This window comes from Phytophthora ramorum, assembly GCF_020800215.1.
Source record: "Phytophthora ramorum isolate Pr-102 chromosome Unknown Phyram_PR-102_s0008, whole genome shotgun sequence".
Taxonomy (NCBI): domain Eukaryota; phylum Oomycota; class Peronosporomycetes; order Peronosporales; family Peronosporaceae; genus Phytophthora; species Phytophthora ramorum.
The window spans coordinates 451,921-464,780 of record NW_027150654.1 but is presented as its reverse complement, the minus strand read 5'-3'; the positions used below and the strand labels follow the sequence as shown (position 1 = coordinate 464,780).

General features: G+C 51.1%; 3 protein-coding genes across 3 annotated transcripts; 1 reads left to right on the top strand and 2 right to left on the bottom strand.

The window, feature by feature from the left end:
• Positions 1 to 109: 109 nt before the first annotated feature.
• On the bottom strand, positions 110 to 951 carry KRP23_9173 (Peptidyl-prolyl cis-trans isomerase-like 1; the record flags this gene model as incomplete). The annotated part of the gene is made up of 6 exons (XM_067894699.1): positions 110 to 158; positions 226 to 310; positions 386 to 455; positions 524 to 587; positions 645 to 820; positions 904 to 951. The coding sequence occupies 6 exons, from the start codon at positions 949 to 951 to the stop codon at positions 110 to 112; spliced, it is 492 nt and encodes a 163-aa protein (XP_067742350.1).
• Positions 952 to 1,049: 98 nt separating this feature from the next.
• On the bottom strand, positions 1,050 to 5,456 carry KRP23_9172 (C2 domain-containing protein 5; the record flags this gene model as incomplete). Its single annotated transcript, XM_067894698.1, has 13 exons — positions 1,050 to 1,790; positions 1,867 to 1,948; positions 2,015 to 2,178; positions 2,251 to 2,775; positions 2,848 to 2,925; positions 2,999 to 3,160; positions 3,247 to 3,460; positions 3,529 to 3,603; positions 3,687 to 3,911; positions 3,992 to 4,086; positions 4,187 to 4,345; positions 4,424 to 4,774; positions 4,839 to 5,456. The coding sequence occupies 13 exons, from the start codon at positions 5,454 to 5,456 to the stop codon at positions 1,050 to 1,052; spliced, it is 3,489 nt and encodes a 1,162-aa protein (XP_067742349.1).
• A 163-nt stretch (positions 5,457 to 5,619) lies between these two features.
• KRP23_9171 (Retinol dehydrogenase 10-B) lies at positions 5,620 to 6,797 on the top strand (the record flags this gene model as incomplete). The annotated part of the gene is made up of 4 exons (XM_067894697.1): positions 5,620 to 5,906; positions 5,966 to 6,042; positions 6,113 to 6,343; positions 6,418 to 6,797. 4 exons carry the CDS (start codon positions 5,620 to 5,622, stop codon positions 6,795 to 6,797), a joined length of 975 nt encoding a protein of 324 aa, XP_067742348.1.
• Between the last annotated feature and the right edge of the window lie 6,063 nt (positions 6,798 to 12,860).

Below are 12,860 nucleotides of genomic sequence, written 5' to 3'. Positions count from 1 at the left end.
CGGACACCAACAACCACGCAGTACGACAGACCATCGGCATTGTCGAGCCAACTGCACTCTATGCCCTCATATTGCTTTTCTCGACAGTCTCGAAATCCCTACCGCCAGTCTATTGCGAAACGGGATACGCACGCTTGATGTGAATCTCCTCGCGAGGTCTTCAACACACAAATTCCACCAACGTCAGACTTCACCGCCACTGCAATTCCACACCCACCCTCTCACCTGTCATTCGCGCCCGTCGGCACCATCCCCATACGCTGAATCACCTTCATACCCGACGAGATCCGTCCAAACACCGTGTGTTTGCCTGCACCCATAAAAAATCACCAAAAATCAGCCAAACCTTTACCTTCCCACACTAAATAAAAAGCCTCCTCCTTACCATCCAGCCACGGCGTCGGCGCTAACGTAATGAAGAACTGGCTGCCGTTCGTGTTCGGCCCCGAGTTCGCCTGCGTCGCAAAATACTCGCAATCAAGTCTCTAAAAAAACCTCTTCTCCTCATTTTCACTCCTTTTACCATCGACAGCACGCCCGCCCCCGTGTGCTTGAGCTCCTTGTTGATCTCATCGTCAAATTTGGCTCTGCAACCTCCAAATTAGCACGAAAACTCTCAAAATGCAACCATTCGTGTCACAAACCCGTAGACGGACTCTCCGCCTCGCCCCGTGCCCGTGGGGTCTCCTCCCTGGATCATAAAGTCCCGGATGATCCGGTGGAAGATCGTGTTGTTGTAGTAGCCGCGACGCGCCAGCTCCGCGATGTTCCAGCAACTTCTGGGCGCGTGTTCCGTGTACAGCTCCATAGTGAAGTCTCCCTGGACGGTTAGCGAGGGACATAAAGCGCGTGTTAGGCTCGTTAGGAGCGCAAGAGCGTGGGGGTGAAGGTGAGGCAACACACCACAGTTGTCTCGAACACGACGTGCGTCGGCGGCGCGGACGTCGCCATTGTTGCTTGGTTGGCGCAATTAGTCGTAGTGCTCAGATTGAGTCCCTAATAAGCTCTTATATCACGCTTACATCCCTAATAAGGGGTTTTACTGCAGATTAGCACTCGATATTGTCTTTTATCCCGAATGCGTCGTCGAGGGACGAGAACTTGTCGATTTCGGCGGCGTGGGAAGACTTGGACCCCCAGAGGTTCGGTGGGTACGAGATGTTGGTGTCCACTTCGCGCTCGATCATGACCACGTCGCCGGTGATGCTGATCATGTTGTACACTTGGTTCCGGTAGAGCTGGCTGGACTCGATGGGGACGAGGCGGAAGGTGAGCATGGCGTTGCCGCCCAGAGAGCGCACGTGAGCGCGCACGATCGCGATGGCCTCGCTCAGGAACAAGTGGTAGAAGGCACCGAGGCCGCCGCTCTCGCGCACCGTCCAACTTTCCTTGATGAAGTGCAGCGTCACACGACCCAGGTATCGTGTCACGTGAGCGCCAGGGATGTAGCCCAGAGGAGTCAGCTCGATCCACTCGCGGCCGTATGGAGCTGGCACAGCAGACACGCCACGGCCGGAGCCCGGCGTGATGGTGTTGCTTCCGACGACGCGGAAATGCGAAAAGCTTCTTGTCGGAGGCGGCATCTGAATGTGCAGCTTGGAAGGACTGCTTTTGCCTGAAAGCGGCACAACATGCACCGCTGGTGTCGATGTCGACGAAGCTTTGCTCGGAGATTCCTCTTGCTGACCTTCTTCCTTCTCCAGCGCCACTGCGGCGCTAGACAGAAGGCTGTCCATGGGGTCTTCCCAGTTTTTCTCCAGGACAGCCATGCCGCTCAAAACTACCTCGAGCTGGCACAAACGACATGGCATGAGTTAGCCTCAAAGCGCATCAATTACTTCATAAGTGCAATCGTAGCGCACGCACCATCGTTTCCGAGGCCACGGCGACTCGCGTCTTCAAGCCGCAGATAGCACACGGAGCATACAAGCGCACCTTAAACAGCAAGCTGGGTGCGGGAGACGAAAGTCAGAATACAGGTGAGCTGAGAGAAATGAGGAATTGACTACAGTACCTTGCAAAAAGCTCCTTGAACACAACCGAAAGCAGCTCGTTGAGGCGTGTATCCCGCATTCTGTCCTCATCCCACTCAACGCGTTTCATGGACACAATCAGGTGGACATTCTCGCCGGGTGTGAAGTCTCCAGGGAGTCGATCCGTGTTGCACATGTAGATTCCCTAAACACAACAAAGAATGCGTTTGTTTAGTCTAGGACCACACCCTGATCAATAGACAGGTACATAGCGCACCTCTGGAAGCTCCTGCTCAAGCAACACCGACATCAAATCTTCATCGGTCTCGTCGTCAATCTCCAGAACAAAAGTTTCCTTGGAGTCGCTGAAGCCATCGACGAACGCTTCTTCTTCCGACGATGAGCTTGATTCCGATGATGAGCTGAGTGTCTTCGAGTCATTGTCAACAGAGGTTTGCGATGCCGGAGCAGGAGGTGTCCCCGAACCTCCTGAAGGCGTGGTAGTGCTGTCACCGTCCGGTGTGGCCGAGGATGCTAAGGAAGGTGCAGGCACACTTTCTGTGTTTGCGCTTGCCTGCACAGCAACTCCGTCGTCCGAAGAAGGTTGTCGCAGCTGCTTCCGGCGCGCCCGTCGTGCTGAGGACCGCGACTGGGCAACCTGAAATTGACGCTTGGACCCCTTTCCACCTTCATCATCTTGATCCGACGAGAGCGAAGTGCTAAATTGCAGTTGGCGCGCGTTTCGATTTCCACTATAATATTCGTATTCAGGCTGAACGATACAGACACGGTCGCGGTGGAGCTGTTCCGAGGAAAAGCAGAATAGTCAGAAATCAATACCCCGTCTGCTCACTACCACTCGGAACTTGCGTACCCTATCCTTGTTAAACGTGCTTAGCTCTTCAATCTGGGCTTGCAACTGGACAAGACGTCGGTCTTCGTCATCTTTTACCTAATGGAACGAACATTATTACAGTAATTACACGAGCCCTCCCAAGTCTCAAAGTAAACAAGCGCATACTCACATCAATGTTTCGCTCAATTCGGAGCGTCGGTGGAGGCGGGAGGGCAGGAAGATAGAGCCCAGTGCCAGTAATGACACCAACAATAAGCGATCCACCAACTTGAATTTGAGAGTCAAACGCAAACACGGCGTTTACACCGAGCACTTTCATCTTCACGATGAGCTGAATCATAGGCAGGCGCACGACACATGTTAGTACTCCGAAGTATGATCCTCTAGGATTCTGCCAAAGGCTTCGCAAAAATGTACCTGTCGATACAGCTCATATTCGAGGAATGGCAAGGCATCCGATACAATGGTAGCATTAACATCTCCTGTGCCTTTTCTCCGCTGACGGCATACTCGTGCTTGGATAAAGGTTCCTTTTCCCATCATTGCCAAACCGGCAGGAGGCTCAATGGACGCAATCATCATTTCTGGGACCCATTTGTTTCCACACACGCCGCAACGAACCATCCGCATACTGTAATAACATGATCGATAGCATGCGTTAATGAGATCAAAAGCCACCAAATAGCGGCTTCGACGTACTTCGAAAAGGGTGCCAATGATCTCGAGTACGGAATGTGACACAGAAGACACGGCGATTTAGATACCCGACTCCTCCTAAGCAATCAAATAAGTACAGCACAAGAAATACCAGCGTCAGTGACTGCCGTTCGAAATAAAACCCCACTGCACTGTCAAACCTGGGCTTTGTTCTTGTCGAAGGGGCAACAGGCGGATGCGTCATGTACGAGAACGAGGGGCTACGGCGTCCAAGCGAGCTAGAAATCTCAGGAAGAGGAAGGTTTAGCATTGGAGAAGATGCTGCATGTGCCTCGGGTCCATCATCATCTGCATCATAGCTAATTGCCACATCTCGCCGAGTCGGTCGCTCTTCAAGAGGATTTTTCATCACTGCAGCAGTTCCTCTGCATTTATAAAAACACCGTTAGCGACTATTGTACTTGCAGGTCACTCCCGCATAGCAGATTTCTCTCTGACAACGTACGAGGCAGAGATCACACACACATCGTCGTGAATCGTACAAGACTCAGTGTACCCAATAACAAAGGGACACTGAAGCAACTGGGCATGAGCTCGGATCTGTGAAATTATTCCATGATGAAGCAGTTCACAACATTTAAGGAAAAATACACCTATTTACCAGCGATATCAACGCGCCAGACCAAGAAGATGAACGTACCTCTTCTCGAAGCTCAAGCCACCACGAGTCTCGCGTCTCCTGATCAGCCAACTTCGTCGCTAGTTTACCCAGGTACTTCACCGAGCGAGCGCTGACAATTCCAGCCAGACGGATCCTAGTCGCTGGGTTAAACACTTTGAGTGTAATCAATTGCACCTCCTACGCCACATGAACGACGGGTAGCAAATTGATGAGTGTGACGGAAGTCCTGCATTTCATCCGTCTGACCCAACGTACATCGTGCGCAGAGATGTTGAAGGCCTCAGGCGCCTTGATCGCTTTCAGCACGCGGCGTGGGAAATAACGCGGGGACACCAAAGCCTCCACACTCTCTCCGCCAACAAATGGCATGTCATCCTTGCCAGTATCCACCTTCAATTCGGTATCGTGGCCATGGCCATCCTCGCTGTGTGTCCGTTGTTGGCCGATTCCACTATCGCCCGACGATAACTCATTCTTCCCCACCGGCGTAATATAACACGCAGTTCCACACGCTCGCGCCACTAAACCACTATCTCCTTCCACATCGAAGAACTGTTTGTACGCCAGCACGGCGTTTCCACCAAGCTCCAACGCTTTCTTGCCAACCTACAGGCAATACGATATTACATAAGGCCCAGTACCCCACCTCCTCACGCTGTCCTCTCCTTACCAGTGTTACCACCTGTGACGACAGCTTATACAGCAGCAATTGTCTGTGCTCGTTACTCCTCCTGGACGTGCGAAAATTGTCGCTCCACGAATACTCGGGGTCGGCATGAACCACGAGCTCCTCCACAAACCCCAGCATGCTCTCAATGCGATACAAGTTCGGGTCGAGCGTCGACAGCCCGAAGAACTGCACGCCCGCCGAAGACTCTCTAAAGGGGTTTACGTCTCCAAAGTATTGCAGGCGGATCACCAGGCTCAGTTCGCAGCGGACGCCCAGCAGCGTGTCGTACACTGGGAACCAGCCCTGGATCACGTGTCCGTCCCGCATAAGGAGACAGTTCAAGTCCACGTACACGATCCCCACGGTGGCGTCCGTCGTGTACACGTCGTGGTCCATGAGTTTGAACTCGATGGGCTGGCTCTGCAGCACCGAGTCATCCGCCACGTCGAAGCGGAACTCCTCGTCCCACTTGGGGTTGAGCGTCTTCTTGGACACGGACGACTTGGCCTCGAAGCTCGCGAAGGTGATACCCACGTACGCGTCCGCCAACTTGCTCGTGCGGTCCACCACGGGCATGTCCCGCGCCTCCACGAGGCGGATCTTGATGGTGCACGGCATGCTTCCCTGCTATGGGCCCTTCAAAACGACGGGGTCTGATAAAAGTGTCCCACATCAATTGAGCACATACTGAAAATAGGTTAAATGGAATATGGCGTAATATTCTGTCGCATCGGGTTTTATTCCACTGTCGTTAGAAAAATGTCGAGTGTCATTGCTCGAGATGCTGGAGGTTGTGGGGCTCGTACTGCTAGTATGGATCGGTGCCAGAGCGGTGGGGCTCATTGGAGGGCGTGCGTTCTCGCTGGACGGCAAAGTGGTGGTGATCACGGGCGCTGCGAGCGGCATCGGGAGGCGGCTGGCGATCAAAGTTTCCCAGGAGACGGCTGAAGTGACGCTGGCACTGTTAGACGTGGATCTGGACGCTCTAAGGGGGCTGGAGAGGGAGCTACAACAGGACGGGGGCAATAGCCGAGTGTTTGTCTATGATTGCGACGTGTCTGAGCATCGGTAGGATGGCTTGCTACACTGGATGAAGGACTTTTGGCTGACTCAAAGGTGGTTGGTAGAGCGGTGGCTGCGTGCATTGCTCGAGTGGTTGACGACGTTGCACCGAAGCATATCGGAGTACTCGTGAACAATGCAGGTGGGAGTGGGAAGTAGGCTGCGGGTGCTGTTTGCTCGCTGTTTGTTCTGATTGGTTTTGAGCCTTGTAGGTGTTGTGATGGGACGGTCACTGAAAGAGTTGACACCGGAGCAGATTCAAAAGACCTTTGCAGTGAATACGTTGGCGCACTTTTGGACGGTGAAGGCGGCCTTACCGTCTATGAAGAAGGCGTCCGAGGCGCTGCTAGTGACTGTATCGTCTGTGATGGGGATGACGAGCAGCGCAGGGTTGACTGACTACTGCGCGAGCAAAGCTGCCGTGAACTCCTTCCACGAAGCTCGTACGTTGGTTCGGTAAGTATCGGCATCCAACCTTGTTCTAACGTGAATCCTTGTGCACTGCCGTTGTTCATAGTGCGGTTGGAGCTTTGGCGCGATAACGTCAAGTCGATTCGAACGCTGCTGGTCTGCCCTGCTGCAGTGGACACGGGCATGTTTGATGGTGTTTTGGCCGCAGACGATTGGGCTCTCAAGATCTCGCGGTTTTTCATCCCCATGCTTTCTGAATCAGAAGTCGTTGATACTATCTACAGGTCCATGCAGCGTGGGGACGAGCTACTGGTGTCGTGCTTGTCGGGGTGGAGAGGAACCGCATTGTCATGGGTACCCGCCGTCTCACGACTGTTACCTGTACCGCTGTATGACGTGGTAGTTCGCCTAGGAGGAGGTCTGAACGGCATGGACACGTTTGTTGGCAAGCAACACATAGCGTCGAGAAAAAATAACTACATGTAGCTGATACGAATTGTGTCGGAAGTAACGGAGGTAGGTTGTAATACGTGTATTTTCGCCACTGCATACATGTAGGTGACCGACAGTTTGTAAATGATTTGCAGCCTGGAACTTGTAGCTCTCATCGATAGGGTTCGGTAGTAGTGTTAATATCACTACTACTACAAATGATAATGATAACGACGTCAAAGGAATTTGTTAGTAGAGCTAATCGAGTAAGTCGTGGAAGAAAGAGCGTAGAAGTGCTATTATTAGTACTACTATCCTGAGTCATCTTTAACGCATTGAAGGATCTTCAAAGGCCGCGCACGATGAGTGGTTCTGCTGCCTTCTCTCCCCCCCTTCATTTCATTTCTCTCATTTCTCGTGTGCCTTCGTCGGAGAAACAATGAATGAGGTGTACCAAGATTGACTGTCCCTGGGAGGACGTGCGGGAGACGTCTCCGTGCAGCGTTTGCAAGAGCCCAGTGCACCACCTATGCTGTAACGAGCTGAGCACCAGAATTTATGTGGCTCTGTCGAAAAGGTGAGATTGTAGTGTTTTCCTGCCTTACCTCATTCACGTCAAAATTAACACGACACACGCGCAGGTTCTGTAGCCGCAAATGCGTCCACAGACACTTCCACTAAGACAGTGACCCAGAGGAATTTACGCCAAGCAGCACGCCGGGTATATCGGTGTCGAGCCAGGCGACGGTGATTGATCGCGCACAAAGGGAGAAGCTGGCAGACAAGCAGGAATCCACCAATTGTATTCTGAGTGAGATTATTCACGCCTCATCAGCGAATTCACATGACATCATTTGGACTTTGATTCATAAACTCGCTAAGCCCCACCTGTACATAGGCAAACGATTCACTTACCTATGCCTGGTATGTTTAAAGACAAAACTGTGGGAAGCGTAGCTCTGTCGTGCAAGCAACGCGACCAACACTAAGACACACCTAGTGTTAGCACACTAAGATCATGAAGTAGCTGTCAAGGAGACACAACATCGGCAGAGCAAAACGGGACGCTTCGCCGCGAGTGTGCTTACCAAGCAGGACACAAAGCGCCACGCCCCCAGTGAACTAAATACGCAGGAGGGCCAACCTACCAAGCGAAAAAAAAACTGGCGGAATGTACAAGCCAACCAGAATCAAATCACGGTTTATTGCACACTGGGTGATTCGTGACGGTATGGTGCAATCTATTTACTGTTCTACATGTACCAATTGCTAATGAAGGTGGTTGTGTGCTTAGGATTGCCATACAATATGATGACGACGACGGCCTTCCACGAAATGATCGCCGACCCGACTGGGGACCCAAACGTGACCATACGTTCCAACACACCGTATAACGGCTTCCTCAGCCATCACTACGATTCGCATCGAGAGGACACGTCAAAATTGTTGGCGGTGGAGTTCATGAAACTGCACGAAACCTCGTTTGTGACAGTGGGGCACGATCTATGGACAAGCAAAGCAAAAAACTGCGTCGTGGGTGCTTCCTGTGACTACTACTGGAAACCTAGAAAGCTAGCACTCCTAGCCCAAGTAAACAAATGACGGCCGCAATTCGGAAAAGATAGCTGCCTTGTTTTACCGAGAGTTGAAAGTGCGGTACGGCCTGGATGTGGAAAAGATGATGCATTTCACGATATCGGACACTGCCAAAGCAGCGCGGAAAGTTTCGAAACAGTTTGACACCACGCTGCAAACGGATTGCGCGATGCATGCGCTAAACCTGTGTATTGGATACGGTGTCAGCCCGAAAGAAAATGTGAGGAACCATTATTCAAAGGACCCAAAGACCGACGAGCTGTTAATAAGAAGATAGTTGTGGCTGAAGATGGAGATTTCCTGGAAGGTGGTGCACTAATCCGGAAACTGCGCGCTCTAAATAATTTTGTTTGCGTCGAGTAGATCACGTGAGCGCATTGCCCGCCTCAGAGATGTTCAGTTTGTCAATAAGCTACCTCAACTAGCAGCGTTGACGGTGAGTGGTATCAACAATTAAGTTGTTTCAGCGATCAATCATCAACTACCCGCCATTTCAGCCACTTTTTCAGAGCGCAGATATTACCACGTACAAGAAGAAAGTATTCACATGCATTACAGGCGATGACTGGAACCTAGTTGTTCAGTTGGAGGTAGTCATGCAACGAGTAGCGGGGCTAGTTCTGGTTGAGTCTCAATTAGCAACCATGATTTCTTCCACGATCTATGTGCTTCTGCGCGTGGCTTCCGCCCGGATGAATTCGTATAAGCTCTCGGCCTATTGCCTGAACGGCACTCGTACTGCATAAAACAAATGAGGAACATTTTGCACGAGTTCAGGTAAATCTACCCGACTTATCTGACTTGGCTCAACGTTGCATCAAGCGAATGTTGTATCAGATTGCGGAGCCCCTACCACAGCCGTATGTGCCTGTGGGTATGACACTACTTCTGGACCCACGGACGAAAGAGATCTACTAAAACCTATCTCCGAATCCCGGACACGTCGGAAGCAGCCGCAGACCACATTCTAGATGAAGCGAATAAGCTGTTGCGGATTGAGCACCGCGTGCTCTACAAATCCATGTACGCCGGCGAAGTACAGGGTGGCAGCACTTCGGCTTTTGATTCTAGTCCATCACGAGATAGATGTGGCAGCAGCTCCAACGACGAGTCGGATTTGTTGTGTGATGAAGAAGTCTCGCAACGCAGCGAGGCGAGTCCTGCCAAAATTTCTCTGAACTCGAAGGCTGATGTTTTGCTGGGAGAGCGGTTTGCTTTTCGAATCGAATAGGAGCAGGTGGGGTCGTATGAACAAATCATACCCAATCTCAGCATGCGAAACAAGAAGCATGGAAACGTTCGTGTCTGGAACGTGGAGCAGCTTTGCCAGCAGATCGATGTGTGCAGCTGGTTTGCCGAATTTGATCATTTTCCTTCGGCTGCAAAACTTGCTCGCGTTTAGTTAGGACGGAGCTGTTCAACGGGCTTTCAAGAACGAGTGTTCTCGACAGGATCATTCGTCATGAGCTCGCTGTGCACAAAGACCGACAACGAGCGAGCTCAGTGGCACCTTGTATTGCGCCACAATCGTCTTGATCTCCAGCACATGGATGAAAGCAAGCATTGTATATGGTAAGCAGCGTGATAGTATCGCGTTAGTAGGGCTAATAGTAGTGCTAATATGAATGCCATCGCCCAACTACGAATGATAATGCTAAGGTCTGTCTCTAGAGTTCGTTAGTCTTATCATTAGCACTACTCGTCCAAAGTTGCCACTACTACCGAGCCCTGCTCATCGTGCATTTCAGGTTCAAGTACCGTAAATTCAACCTGACTCAACCCTAAACCTTGAACTGTATAATACGGACCTTTTATGGGAGAAATTAACGTGATCACCGATTCGTGATTTCGTTATTTTGTCCTTCGTAAATGCTGAAGTACGATCGCTAACCTATACCTAATAAATAGTTGAGGATGAATGTCATTGGCATAGAAATCTCGCGGAGCCTCCAAGCCTGCCAGGCACGTCAATGAGTTCGACAACAAATTAAACCTCATAGCATGCAGAAAGTCCAGCGATTTACTATAAGGAGTTTCAACTTCGTCCACTCACATACTTTGCTTAATCGAAATGGTTGCTGTGGTGGGTTTGATTGGACTCCTATCCTCCGTCTCTTGAGTCGGAAATCCTATCAGCGCTTAACACCAGATCCCAGGCCTACATGTATGTGTAGTGTCCAGCGTTGTTAGTAACAACACCAGATAACAATTTGCACATGTACATGTACATTTACATTTACCCTCACCCGGCTAGCAACGCACCCATATAGTGCTGCCGCGTCACCCGCGGCCTTCGTAATACTGTATCGCACTAACGGTTGACGCAGCGGGGTTAGAGGGCGCCGGCGCAGGCCACTCCACTCTGGGAGGCATGGAAAAGGAGGAATACGACTGATATACTGCTCGTCTAATAGGACGTACTTCGCGCAATACGTATTTGCGTAGTACTGTAAATGACGACCAGATACCATTATTGTATTACAACTCATAAATTATGTGCCATAATACGAGACGTTTTACTGATACAGCAAAGCACCAGCACGTGTAGATTGCGGTACAGTACGTGTATATTACTAAGCTTGCTAGTATTTACTAGTACTCGTATTAGTATATGAATGCGGTTCGCAACCCATTTTTGTGCAGACCTGTAATGGGTTAGGGGGTGCGAAGACAGCAGGGGGCAAACATGGGACCAGCGGTTTACGATGATACCAGCCACGTTTTCTTTTTCCCCCGAGGGCCTTGAAGTGCTTCAGCCTGAGGCACTTGGGGTTTGAGGCGAGTGACATCCATCTCGGCCAGGTGTAACCGACGGGTTACCATCAATGCCTCCCCCCATCGAGGCTGCAGCAAGCACACGTCGCGTCAGGATGACACATCTCACCCTGCATCTTGATGTTACAACCCGCACTTTTTGAGTACAACCTTGCCCCATAAACTAGGTTCGAGTTTCCACAATCAAGCGTTCGTGAGCGTGTACAGGAGTCCTGCACGGTACTGCAAAGTATTATGTGCGCGTCCAAGCCACCCCGGTACCATCCAAGGAGCTTCGTGCGCAGCATCAACTCCCATTTTCGGATTTACCAACCACAAGCAACTTCCGGCCGCGTACTCCTTCAATTCCTGTGGCCCGATGCAGTTCTGCTACGCCATCTTACTGGTGACGATAGCCGTATCGGCCAACGGAGCACTCGCCAAGTCAAGTAAGGGACTCAAGTGGTATTCCTGTCCTGAGTACACATCATCTGATGGCGGGAGCTCAAGTGGCGAAGACGCTGAGTGCGCTGTCTACAATGCGCTGTTGTGTCACCCTGGAGTTTGTGAGACCCCAAAGGGGGTTGACCCCACCATTGAAGTCTTCGTGAAACGCTTGTCAGCCACGGTTGGCAATCCAAAGACTGCTCGCAATGTTTGGCTCCTGCAGGGAGGACCGGGTATTTCATCTGTCCCATGTAAGTGTGTTTGGCTTTGTTGCAGTCGTTTTTCGATCTCTCAGAATTGACCGGCCTCTTTGCCTCTGTTTTTGATACACAAGTGGAGTCGACGATGGCGAGTGTTCATGCGCAGTTGGATGGTGCAGTGAACGTGTACATCATGGATCACCGCGGTACCGGGCGCAGCACACGACTAGACTGTTCGGAAGCGAGCACAACTGCTTCTATGTGGGGCAGTGAGGTTAAACCATCGGTAGTTGGCGACTGCGCAAAAGAGTTGGCTACCAAGTACGGAGATCTCTCATCCTTCTCCACGACGAGTGCTGCCACGGATGTAGCCTTCTTTATTTCGGAGCATACAAATGGTGAAAACACCATTGTGTTTGGTTGGAGCTATGGCACTGCACTGGCGGAACGCCTTATGCACTTGGATCCCCCTGGAGTGACTGGATATGTGCTGGACGGTATTGCTTCGTCGTCTGGAGCACCCGGTGAACATTTCCCGTACTATTCTACCTGGGATACAGACTTTGGCGAGGTCGCCGACAGATTCTTGGCGCTATGTGAGCAGGATGAAGAAATTAGCGCCCGGTTCACGAAGAAAGGTCTGTCGGGGACGATCCAGCACCTGATCACGAAGCTTGATAGAGACCCGGAATCGACATGTGCGAAACTAATTAAGGACTTTAAGATTGACAATGGGGTCTCGAGTATTGAACCACCTTCGTTTTCACTACGGCGTGCATTGGGAACATTGTTGTCCGACGCAGACATGCGAACGCTCATCCCGCCAGTCGTATATCGATTGAATCGCTGTGCAAGCAAGGACATCCCAGTTTTGGGTCAACTCGTCGCAGCTTTGAAGAGTAACATCAACACTACAATCGAGGATGTTGATTATCAGTCGTCGCTGCTCTTCAATCTCATCACTTTCTCCGAGATGTGGGAAATGCCAGCGCCGTCGATGTCCAAAATGAAAAAGCGATTTACGGACGTGCTCATCTCCGACACGGGCATCTTCGATTCGACTGAACTCTACTGTGCCTTCTCGAAAGAGGAGTCCAAGACGTGTGATAAATTTACCGTC